Source organism: Denticeps clupeoides, chromosome 13, assembly GCF_900700375.1.
Source record: "Denticeps clupeoides chromosome 13, fDenClu1.1, whole genome shotgun sequence".
In the NCBI taxonomy this organism is placed as follows: Eukaryota; Metazoa; Chordata; class Actinopteri; order Clupeiformes; family Denticipitidae; genus Denticeps; species Denticeps clupeoides.
Window position 1 is genome coordinate 5,323,659 of NC_041719.1, and position 12,595 is coordinate 5,336,253.

Here is a 12,595-nt window from a genome sequence, read left to right on the forward strand (position 1 = left end):
GACAGATGGCACCTCGCTGTTCCCCCACAGCTTGCGTGACAGTGCATGATATCACACACTCAAGGGGTGTAGGTGGTACAGCAGGTGGAAAGAGGGGGGAGCTGGGAGTCAAACCTGCTTCTCCTCACCGCACCCAGTCAGCAGTGCGCTAACCCTGCCCACGTCTCAGCAGTCCATCGCTTGGACAGGCGCCGTTTCTGGGTTGATGTGGGCCCGGCCCGGCGGGAGTGATGGCGAGGGCGAGCGTGAGTGTGGCTGAGGTAAAGTGCTGATGGACACAGAGCAGTGCGTAACCCCCCTCCTTGGAGCGCCTCTGAAACCTGCTGGCCTCAGCTGCCGGGGTCCGAGCTCCGGGGGGCCCGGCCGCCAGCCCATCACTCGCAAGGAGCGACGCCACCGCCTCTGTCAGCACAATGTCACGCTGAGCATAACGCAAAAATGGCAGACAACACGCACACACACACACACACACAGACCACATACAAACACAGTACATTCAATGTCTTAACAGTCGATCATCCGGCAGGAACAGGAACTGCCACTTGGAAAAAAAAGGGAGGGAGGATGAGTATGGCGGGAAAAAAAAAAAAAAAAAAAAAAAAGGTGGTTGCCTGTGGTGTTTGTTGTGGGCTGCACAAACACAGCTTATTTGACTGAAAAATGACCACTGGAATAGTAGGAACAACAAACACACACTTCAGGGCGCTTGGTGAATGGAGCAGGTATGTAAAGGCAGTCAACAGTCTAGGGTGACTCGTTTGCATATTTGCGGTTCTGTTATCAGATATCACCGACAATCCCCGCCGGCTCTCTGTATTATTAGAGCATTTCCCATTCAAACGTGACAGGTAAATGACATTTAAATGAAGGCGAGCTATTAAAATAATTACGATGGCCCGTAGGTAAATGCGTGCTGCATTTGCCAGTCTTGCGAACTATATTTCACAGAATGAGCGTTTGCAATCTGGCCAAGCCGGCAGATGCAAACACGGTGCATTGTGAGCGCTGCAGCAATAAATTAATTCCTGTGACATACGCAAAAACACACACAGTGCCGCGCTCACAAACGAGGCATTTAACTAATTGTACTTCATTAAGGGATAATGTTTCTGTGACAAAAAAAAAAATACTAATAATACGTTGAAATACACAAATTAAAGCTGCCCTTTACTTCAGTGCATATTTACTTCTTCTGGATGGGTTATATCCTATGCTTAATGAAAAATCATCTGCTGGGATACTTACCCAGAGCGCTTAGTGATGGTGCCCAAGGTCATAGGTTGCTTGATCTGAGCCAGCGGCTGCACAACAGTAAGACTGGGCAGGGGAGACAGTCGTGGGTTTCCCATGTTGTTGTTGGTGTAATTGTTGTAGGATTCCTGGCTGCTGAGTTTAGCTAAAGGAAATAATAAAAAGAAAAAAAAAAAATTAAAAATAGACACGGTGACCTTTCTCAAAGCATAATGAGACAAAGAACAGCATTCTTTTTTTTTTTTTTTTAACTGTATAGATGAAGCAGACGTGGAGAGGACCATCAGCTGATTGCTGAGTGGCCCGAGGGGACGTGACTCAGCCTGGACGCCTGGACCACTCCACACCTGGGACTGTGAAAGCCGGGACCCGGCTCCTGATTGACGCTAACAACCTCAAGATGCAGTGTGACAAAGCAGCCCGTTAATCAGGCCCAATCAACAGCTGCCCCTAATTGTCCACGTCCTTAAACCACTACACAGCAGTGTACACAAAGCCGGTTTCATAAGGGGCCAAAACAAAATGCAATTATGCCATTTGAAAGGTTCCCTCATGGAGCCTAATAGCTTTTAAGGCCGTTTCAGAGAGAAAACAAAAACACACGAGTGGGGGGGGATCATGTTTAAAGACGATGAGAACACAGACGTGCAGGGGGAACATATGGGACAGATCAGGCATTGCTTCACATCGTCGGCAAGGTCAGCCGATTCAGGACAGGCGGCAGATTTCGCCGTCTCCCACCTACACCAGGCGCAAACATGAACAATCCACACGACTTAAGAAAAACACGCAGAGATAGATGGATAGATAAACAAATAAATAAATAAAAACAAATCTTTACTGACGTAAACTCACTGTCAATCCCGATATATGAAAATATGATTCTAATGTGTGCTGAATCAGTTTACGTGTAACTAAATCAGTTTTTTTCAATACTCATTATTATTCTAATTTGATATAAAACCATTTATCTTGTTGAATGAAAAAAAAATTTAAAGCCAAAAATGTATAAATAATTAAAATACTATATACATAAACTAAAACACTGAGCTGGCAGGACCTACCTGGTATAAATTGAGGCTAGACATATTTGGTTCCTATTTTGGAATTTACCACTAAAATCATTTATACACACAACATACAAATTATATATAAACGTTTGGGATTTTTTGTACACACATACAGGAGAACATGAAATGGAAATAAATCAATAGAGATAAAAGATTTTTTTTTTTATCTAAATGAAAGATATTTTTTGTTTTTACTATTTCAAATAATAAAAAATAAATGAATAATGTACAGTTGGTTCAATTTTTGTAATCACAGGAGTTATATTCAACGTGAAAATAATCAACATCATTTTAAACCCTAATAATATTTTAGCACTCAGGCACCTTATTTCCACACATAAAAAAAAAAAAAAAAAAAAAAAAAAAAAAAACCCCAACAACAAACAACAGGCCAGGGGATGTTTTCTTATGTTTGCTTTTGTTGCAGTGATAGGTAAAGGATACTGAGATTAAGGAGGACAGAGGGAGGGGAGGAAGAAGGGAGGTGGGGGTACCTTTAACAAAAGACTAAGCTGAGGGGGCGTGGTGATTACATGGGAATGAAAAACGCGGAGGGCAGCCGCAGCCCGGTGCTCTGGAGGGGTTTCAGATCATTAACCTGTTTCTCTGCGTTTCATTAATGCTGTGAAATGCCTGCTTTGTGCTTAACCAAAGAGAGGCCATTTAGGCCTTATGCTGTTCAATAAAGCGGGGCATTCGCCGGAGACATTACACAAACCCCCGGCCCCTTACACACAGGGCCCCGCTCTCGAGGGCCCTCCACATTTCAAAACCACTACACCCCCAGCACAGCCACCTTTTGTGCAGACGAGCACGGGGGAAAAAAGAAGGGGAAGAAAAGGAATTTGAACAGGAAGCAGAGTGAAAAGCCATAATGGTGCTTCACATGGGCCGAGAGAAAGAGAGGAGGAAGAAAAATCTTAATGAATTTAGCATCTTTCTAAAGGGGACACTTCTCTCGCTTTCTTGGCCTTAACCCCGTCTAACCCAAACTGCTGTTGACCCCAGAGGTCAACATACAGTGGCGCCACACCAGTTAACATTCAATAATTACGAGAAAGACCATGGAAGTGTCGGGGATCTCACGTCCAAGCGAGACAGCGAGCGTCCGGCGGCCGGTCACAGCCGCGCAGGCGGTCATTTGATTAATAACCTACGCGTGATAGCCTGCAGACTGACACATGACAGTCCCGTGGAAAGAAGATCCATCAATGCAAATCGGCAGCCGTCGCAGGCCCCACTCCAAGAGGACGGCGAGGTCGCGCTGTCACCTGACCCCTCTGCTCGGGCTCACTCCGGCCCCATTTGCATTTTCTTCTAATAGGCGGCTGCAGCGTGCCCTGTCACTGATATCTTGTTTATCTCCCCCAAGCTGATCTATTTGCATCCAATAAAGTAATGGACTCGGTCTGGGATTGGCCGGAGTGCTAGATAGCTAAATAAATATATATATAAAGAAATAAATTCAAGTTGATAGCTGAAATAAACATGATAAGCCCAGAGGAAATGTCAGGGGATGTAAGAGGGAACAGGAGCTCAACAGGTTTGCATGATAAAAACGGCAGACCTTGAGAGGCTGATGGTACAGCGTTTACCTGTTTTTTTTTTTTTGTTTTTTTTTTTTACTTTGTAAAGGACGAAGCTTTGGGAATACTTTGATCTACACCTGGTCATATATTCCATTTCTTCTTTCTTTTTTTTTTTTTTGGTTCATGATTGCCAGACATGCTGCGGAGCATGAGAGCAGAACATGGGAGGCAGAAATTATGAAGGGAGGAAAGGAGGGCCGGAACAATGGCTACAGAAAACACACACACACACACACATACACACACACACACCATGGTCATGTCAAGTTGTCCTGTGCAAATTCCCACAACTATCATTATTAAAATACTCACTTCTCAAGAGGGGTAGCGGGAGGGGACCAGGGGGGAGTCTGCGCCGAGAAAAAAAAAAACCCAATCCCGGTGGACGAAGTGAAAACAAATTATAAAACGCAGATGCTGCAAAGAAAATAAACTTCACAAGATTTAGTGTTTTCTGAAGGAATCGGATGTTCGTGGAAAAGACATCAGCCGCAGCTCCCAGGTAAAAGGCCTGGCAGAGCCAAGGCAGAGCCGCCGCCTGCTTCTGTACTAAAGGTCGGCACAGGGCAGCCTATGAGAAAATGGCAACGTTCCAGTCTTTTCTCTTCAAGCCCACAGGGAATATAAATGCGTTTTCTTTTCTTTTCTTTCTTTTTTTTTTTTTTTTTACATTATTTTCTCTTCTCCAGAAGCCATCACACTGTGACACTATTTTATTTAACTATAATTGACATTTCATTGCTAATGATAGAAATGGTTGAAGAACATTAGAGTTATGACCTTCCCACAAACGCCATTTTTATTAAGAGCTCTGAGGGAAGCCAAGCCATGAGATTCCAGAAGAAGGTTTTGGGAAAAATGGATCCAACAGCTGGGTGACAATGGCTTGTACCTTCTTCTGGCGAAAAGTCTGGGACGGGAGATCATCCCTCTGCCGCAGATCGACATGGAAAAGCGGGAGAGTGGTGAGCCAGTGCTGTCTGAGTGGATGAACAGGAATGTATGGAGAGACATAATCAGCGTCCCGCAGCATGTGGCTCTGATCAGGACCCTCGTAATTTGATAATGTCAATTTACTTAAGGGTAAGAGGGGGGTCATGTTCTGAGCTGCACGTCACGAGCGCTGCTGCGTCCAGACACATCCAAACAAAACCACAGAGGGGTGGGGTGGATGCCGACATGAGGATGTCTCAGAGCGAGTGTGAACGTGGAGCCGACGGCCAGGACTGATCACGTCTCCTGCCGTGTTAGGCCATCCTGACTGTAATGTCACACTAGCACGGGATATGTCAAAACGGCGAAACTGAGACTTAAACAGACAACAGCGAAACAGTGGAATGAATAAACACAGAGAGACCAAAACACTGCTACAAAAATACATAAAATATACAACTTTATGTTTAACAGAGTGGAAAATATTATATAAATATTATTTTGCCATGATATATGTATAAAAAATGAGCATTAACAGTTAATGAATAAACATGAGCGTTAATGAATGAATATGGTCCTACAGCCCATCTAAGAAAGAGTTTGGCACAAAAAGAAACCTCGTTTAATGAATTCATGTCGCCGCCGCGGTCCTCTCACCCCCAAAACGAAACAGATTTCCGAGAAACGAATGCTCTCTTCCAGTTCCAAACCCAGCCTGAGATCTGCCCAAGATTACTGTGTGTAATTAAAGCATCTGGTCTCCAACCAAAACACGGCCTGGACTGCAGTAATAATACTTAAGTTTATGATTAACATGCAATAACAGCAGCAGTTCACTCTGAATATTGGTAGCTACCCCGACAGAAAGGGCTTTTATGTGTGATTAGCTCAGCATGCAGCCTGTAGATTAAATTGAGGACAGGTTCTGCACTTTTTTATTTCAAATATTACCAATAAGCATCTCTCTCCATCTCCATATATAATGTCGTAGTCATAAAAGATACATGACATTTTAATTAAGAAGTAAATCTTTTTTTTCCCATTCTTAAAATAAAAAATGAACTTGTAGTATTTCTCTGTTTTCTCTGTCGTGTGGTGCTGATAAAAACAGAGAGGCTGGAGGGGGCCGAGGGGGCAGTGCTGGGGCTGCTCTGCTGGTGAGAATGCTTGGCTATGGGACAGTGCAGTGGCTCAGGTCATGAGAAGTGTCAAAAATGGATTTCCTCATGGTGGGAAAAGGCTGTGCGCTTCACTGTGCCGCCTGATAAAGACACATCGGTCCGCTTTACGAAGAGTTCGCATAAGAGAGATGACGGATGTGGGGTCAAAACAAATCCTGACCCTGAACAAAATTGACCCTGTTATTATTTTCTGGTGTGATTTCTGTCTACTCACACTAGAGTGCATTTTAACAAACACAAAACAGATTTATTAAATAAAAACCTACTAGTAGAAAGAACTGTTCAGGAAGTAGGCCTGCATTTAAGATTAATAAATAAATAGATGGAAAATACAAAATCCAGAAAATGCTACAATGTTGCTTATGAATTGAAATATAATTATTTTCTTCCCTTACTAGCATATTATATGGAAACCATTTTGATCTTAAATATAAAGACTTATTTATTTGTTTGTTTGTTTGTCGTTTTGGGGATTCAATCAGAATCAATAATGCCTTCACTAAATTGGAAATAAAAAAGACAACTTAGGATGTTTTGTGGGTCATATAAACATGACTATATTCATACAATATTTCTATTTTATTTAAAGAAAGGTTGAAAAAATATACATGAAAGGTTTAATGAACAGTACGAAATAAAAGTGTTCTTTATCAATTATAGCACAGTATTTTACCAGCGTAACCAAATACGGGGTGAAAAATGAAATTATAAAACTTGCATCAAATATGTTTTATTGAAAATGTCTTTAAAAACATCGGAATTATTCAAAGCAACGCGGTTGCATGAAAGCTTGTTTTTGTTCTCTCCCATCATAAAACAATAATAAACACTGCGTCTTTAAAGAAACGGACACGGCAGGCCGGAATGTTATTCAGTCTTTAAGAGGAGGCCATTCATAAAAGCCGGTACAAATTGCAGCACAGCCCAGGCCTATCTTTGGATTAGATTCATATCAAAACAAAAACTCTGCAGTACAATTCAAGTCCCGTTTCCCCCTCTTCCTCCCAGGGACGGAAGAAGGACAGAGCTGCCAGAGGGGGGAAAAGCTGAGAGCACAGCGCCACGCAGAGGCCAAAGGTCACACTGCAGGCATCAGAGGCAGAGAACAGGGACGGGGAACGTGTCCGGGGCCACAAACAACATTTTCGTATGTGGAGCGAGCAGAAATGAATTGGACAATGGTCTGATGTCGTCGTTGTTTTTTTATGGTTGTTTACTGGGACAGACGATGAGTTTTATCTGTCGGAGCAGCAGGTCTGAGTAACACGTCCAGAAGTCGCTACAAAGATGGACTCTGAAGTGGGTGCTCAGAGGGAAAGAAAAGAAGGGGGAAAAAATGCAGAGGTGGCAGTCAGATTACAGAGCGCATACGTTCGGGCCCTGCCAGCGCAGATCAAATCTGTTTATATGAGTCAGAATCACACACACACACACACACACACACACACACACACACACACACACACACACACAAATGCAGCAATAAGCTGCACAGTGCTCTGTCACTTCTTGTCCAGATGGAAACTCGACACAACAACTAGCATCAGCAGTCTGTCACGATCAACACAACATACAGCCAATGTCGCTTAGCTACAGCAGACCTGTGATTTACAAGAACACCCAAGCCAAAACCAGGAACACGGGGGACTTCTACGTCCACACGTCTCACATCGAAATGCTGAATATGTAGATGACTGACTCATGGTGGCTAAATTTAGACTATGTAGTAAGGCTCTTCGACCCCGCGGTGCAGGAGGAGTGGAGACAAGGAACGGCTGTGTTTGTTTTGCCTGTGTATTCTCACAGCAGGACAAAAAAATGAAAGATAAATTGTATTGTAAATTGTAAAAACTCAACTTGTGCATTAGCTTCTAATGGTACAAAGGAAGCGCCCTCTATCAACAGAGAATTAACAATTTCCCTTAGCACCTTCTCCACCTGCCACTAACCAACATCATCCCTGTGAACAGATGCCAGACGGCTGGACCAGGAGCGCCGTGATTCCTCATTCCAGACACAATCAGACACAGTCGCTTCTGCCAAATGAAGTAAATGTCAGGCCTGCTGCCTGACCTCTCGGCGCATGACTCAAAAAAAGAGGGCAAAAAAATAACGTGACGGGGTGTTGCTCAATTTGCACACGCAGAAAACAAAAAAACACTCAGCATCTACTACAATGGAGAGGAAGCGGGGCCGCTGATACCACGGGCCACACCTCTCTTTTTAGCGCGTGTCTTACAGCTCTGTCCATTTAATTTCTGTCATATTCAGCCAATTTATAATTTAAAATTGAATCACTACACACTCAGAATATATATATATATATATATAGAGAGAGATAGATAGATAGATAGATAGAGAGAGAGAGAGAGAGAGAGAGAGAGAGAGAGCATCTTAAGGGTATAAATTAAGGTTTTGACCTTCAAATAAGTTCCAACAGGCCAACTTTGTTCAACCCTTGTGGTAAACAGGTTGGTAAAAAGGTGTATTTTTTTATTTATGCATTAATACTGTAGCCAACCATGCAAGCAGCAAGCAGCAAGCAAGAGAGGCGCCTGACAGGTTCCAGAATAATCTGTGACACATTTAACAAAATCTGTACGCAAATTTCCGCTTTTTGTCTGCAAAGAGCCTTCTTGCTGCAAAAGTAAAACAAATCAAGTAGCCCGTCAGAAAAGCCAGTCCCAAAATAGATGGACAGAAAAGAAAAGCGATCCACATTTAAACACGCACGGAATAAGGCCCAATTGTAGTTTCTATTTTTACAGGCCGCCAGCACAGGAGGATGTGTACTTTTCAAGTTTCCTTCCTCAAAATCACAGGGCCGCTGTTGTGGCTATTGTGCCGTAGCTGTTCAACATTCGTCATTTGATTTCTGTCACCTCGCTTCACGCCCATGTTGCAGGGTTTTCACAGGAAGGCAGACATGATGCATGGCAGAATGTCTCTCAAACGTGGTCAGCAACAAAATGCCTGTTTTTACCAATTATAGCCATGCTTTATGTACTTTCACATAAGAACCATAAGTACTTTTACATGAGAACCAGAGGAGGATGAGTTGTCTTTCTTGTGTAGGTTTCTGGGTTGCTCAGAATGTATCTTGTTAATGTACGTTGTAAAAAACGTACACAAATACGAGTTGATCAGATGCAATGGCACAACTCCTCTGAAAATGCCAGTGATGGGAAAGCCATTGACTTGTGATGTCAGTGGTAGGCGGTGCGCCCCACTAACCCTGATCAGGGGATGAGATTGTCTGGCAGGATGTGAGCGGCCAGTCTAAAGGCATTCCAGTCCGGAGGCCAGGGCCTTTAGGAGGGGGTCTGTGGGTCTCGGAGGAGCCCGAGATCAGAAAGAGGAGGACATCAGTCTTTTTACGAACACAGATCATTTCATGTCAACGCGAAAAGCAGATCTCTCCATCGCTTTGGTCTCTTGGCGCAAAACGAGAGTACAATGACATGCACCATAAAGTGCACCTCTACGAATTAAAACATTTTCACAAATGCTTTAAGGTCAGCTACGGTGATCTCACACAGACAGAGAGAGAGAGAGAGACCCTGCCGGGACGACTAATAGCTGACAGGTGGGGTGTAATGCACTCCTTTGTAAAGTGAGTGTGATTTACCGCTGCTACCCCGGGATTCCTGTGCTGTGATGTCACCGGCATCCCATTACAAGCAAACAACTGGATGACACGACTCTCCACATTTAAAATATCCCCCGTGGAATATAATACTCAAAGGTGGTATAGAAATTCCGAATACATTTACGTTTATGCAATTTAGCAGGTGTGATGTACATCAGTGCCTTGTAGTCCATACGTGATCTTCATAGCTAGACTCAAATCAACAACTGCAATTTAACAGAGACGATCAACTAAGCTACATGCCAATTCACGATTTCAAGTTCAAGGTACGGTTTCCTCAAAATGTTTTTAACAGAATCGTGATGCAATACATCATTTATATAACCTTTAATTGAAACTGCAAGTAAAACTACATTTTACATAGTTTATTATAAAACAATAATTAAAGTATACACATTAAGTCTTGCACGTGTCTTTGTTTCGCTCATTAGAGTGAGTGAGTTATTTTTCCCACACCATGGCGAGTGAGCGATCGCCTCCCATTCCTCACAAGAATGTACTTTCTAGTGTGCCAAGGCAGTAGCAAATGCAGATTATGGCTTTTGCGCTTCAATTTCAATAATTGCATCGCGATTCATTTTCAGCGATTTTAGTACTCACACATTTATATAGAATTTCAGCCGATGCATTGTTACATCCCTAGTGTGACTGGTTCAATAATTATGGTAGCATAATTAATACATGATCAATAACATTTGTACACGATATTGCAATCACACAGAGATGCAACAGAAAATGAAAAATGAGTAAGTGAAGTTCAGGGCCGCCCTCAGTCTGGAACCCACCATCCTCCCTTCCTGAGTACTGAGGGCTACTGATTAACCCAGTCAGCACTGCGGGGGAGCGTGTGGTGCCAATGGTGCCAATGAGTGCAAGCAACGTGTGTATGTGTGTGTGTGTGTGTGTGTGTGTGTGTGTGTGTGTGTGAGTGCTTATTTGCAGTTCAGAACCGTGTTTGACAAACATCACACTGTGCTTCTGACACATGGGGTCATGGTCCCAGCACAAGGTCTGCTCAGGTGATGCGATTAACCCACGAGTGACCGGAGTACAGCAACCCTGCATTCTGCGCTTAATTATCACAGCAGAAGCAGAGCTGAATACAGCGAATCATGACCAGTCTCACCAGAGTTAATTATGAACTGAAGTAACCTGCGTAACGAGTGAAGGTATCCCCGTACACTCCGAGGGGCACGGAGGGGCACGTGTGCATGAGTGTACATGTGTCTCACCGTGCAGCGGGGACCCAGAGGGGCTGCTGGAGAGGCCCAGAATGGGGCTGCAGCGCCCGCCCTGCTTGCTGCTGAGCTCCTGCTCGATCTCCTCCAGCCCGGCGCTCTTCTGGAAGCGGCTCATGCGGTTGACCACGCGTGGGGACATGTGGGTGCGGGCACAGGGTGGCCCGCCGTAGGGGTTGATGGGAAAGACGTGCGAAGTGCCACGCAGCGTGCTGATCACCACCCAGCGGCAGTCATGGCTGAAGCAGATATCTTGCACCTGTCAGACAGAGAGGGCCTGAATATTTTTGTGCACATATTTTTGTGACCATTCATTTATAAATGTCTTTTTTTCTGAAAGAAAACAATGGTTTTGTCCAATAAAATGTAACAAACTGACATCATTGTCTTTGACTTTGTTAGTGTCTATTTTAAATTAATTTGGCAACATTTTCTATTTCAAACTGACCGCAAATTTCAAAAACACCATAAACCTTTGAACAATCATGTATGTTTAAACCTTAAATAAAGGAAGAGTCTCTGTAAAGAGAATCCACACAATGAAAGCAACAAACACCACGGGCGATAAAGATCTCCCCAAGTATGTAAGACATGCCAACGAGAGGAGAAAGAAAGAGGTAGGGTGAGCAAGACAGGAAAAAAGAAAGAAAGCTGTTCATTATCGGGAGAACGGCTGGGGCTCACAGGCCTGCCACAGGTCATTAGTGGCGCAGGATTCCTCAGCGGCACGTCCGACCGCTCGGCCTACCTGCTCTTTTCATCTGCAGATATTGAGCACGTCTCACCCCAAGACCCGGCCAGCAGTGACAGCTGATGGCGCACACGGCACATTCCTAAAGGATTCTCTTACCTGAGACAGAGGCCTGCTTTTGACCGCTATTAAAGCAGCCAGGGGGACACTGAGGGAGGACTTTGGCTCTCAGTGGAGGAGATATGGGAAAATCTAGTGGAAAAAACTCATTTGCTGGGTGGCATTTTGCTACATGGTGTGGGTCCAGTTGGGCAAACGGTCACTGTAAATCAGTATATATGTACAATTGCATCAAAAGAAATTGAATATAATTTGTTTTATAATTTTTATTTTTATTTTACTGTTTTAACAGTTATTTTTTAACAGTCATTGGATAATCATCAACAACAACATGCTGTAATGTACGTAGTGCATACAAATCCGTGAATTATGAAAATCATATGCTATGCCATCTCTCAGCAGAGGTCTGACTTTAGAAAATTGAATCTGTTCTGGCAACTTATTAATACATTTTATGCTTGAATTCTCTCATGTTGCATTACTAATAGCCAAGACATAACCTCAGATTGACACCCTTTCAGTGAAGCATCACACCATGCCTCTGGCATTTGTGTTGCTGTGGAGAATTCTGGTGAAACCTTTGGTATATCCGCAGCCCGGTCAGATCAGGCGATTAGTGAAGGGCCACGCCAGAGATGAGTCTGAAGATCGCTGACAATTTCCAGCTTCTGACACCAGACGGGGAGAACAGAAGAGGAGATGCCATTCCTCTGAATCCGTGTGTTCTGTTTTATCAGCGCTACTGATTTAGACGAGTGATTAAGGTGGTGGCGGCGGGGGGTGTAGCACAAGTCCCCCACAATGCATGGAAGAAGAGGGGAGAAAAAAAGAGGACAAGGAAAGAAACCGACCTCACTAGTCACTACACTGGCA

General features: G+C 43.7%; 1 protein-coding gene across 2 annotated transcripts in view; it reads right to left on the minus strand.

The window, feature by feature from the left end:
• Positions 1 to 12,595, minus strand: part of bcas3 (BCAS3 microtubule associated cell migration factor) — a 180,301-nt gene that overhangs the window by 128,710 nt on the left and 38,996 nt on the right. For both annotated transcript variants that reach the window (XM_029000655.1, XM_029000656.1), the window contains exons 15-16: positions 10,906 to 11,170; positions 1,246 to 1,396 (exon numbers count right to left, since the gene is read on the minus strand). In XM_029000655.1, the coding sequence (XP_028856488.1) occupies positions 1,246 to 1,396; positions 10,906 to 11,170 (416 nt within the window). The remainder of the gene's footprint in view (positions 1 to 1,245; positions 1,397 to 10,905; positions 11,171 to 12,595) is intronic.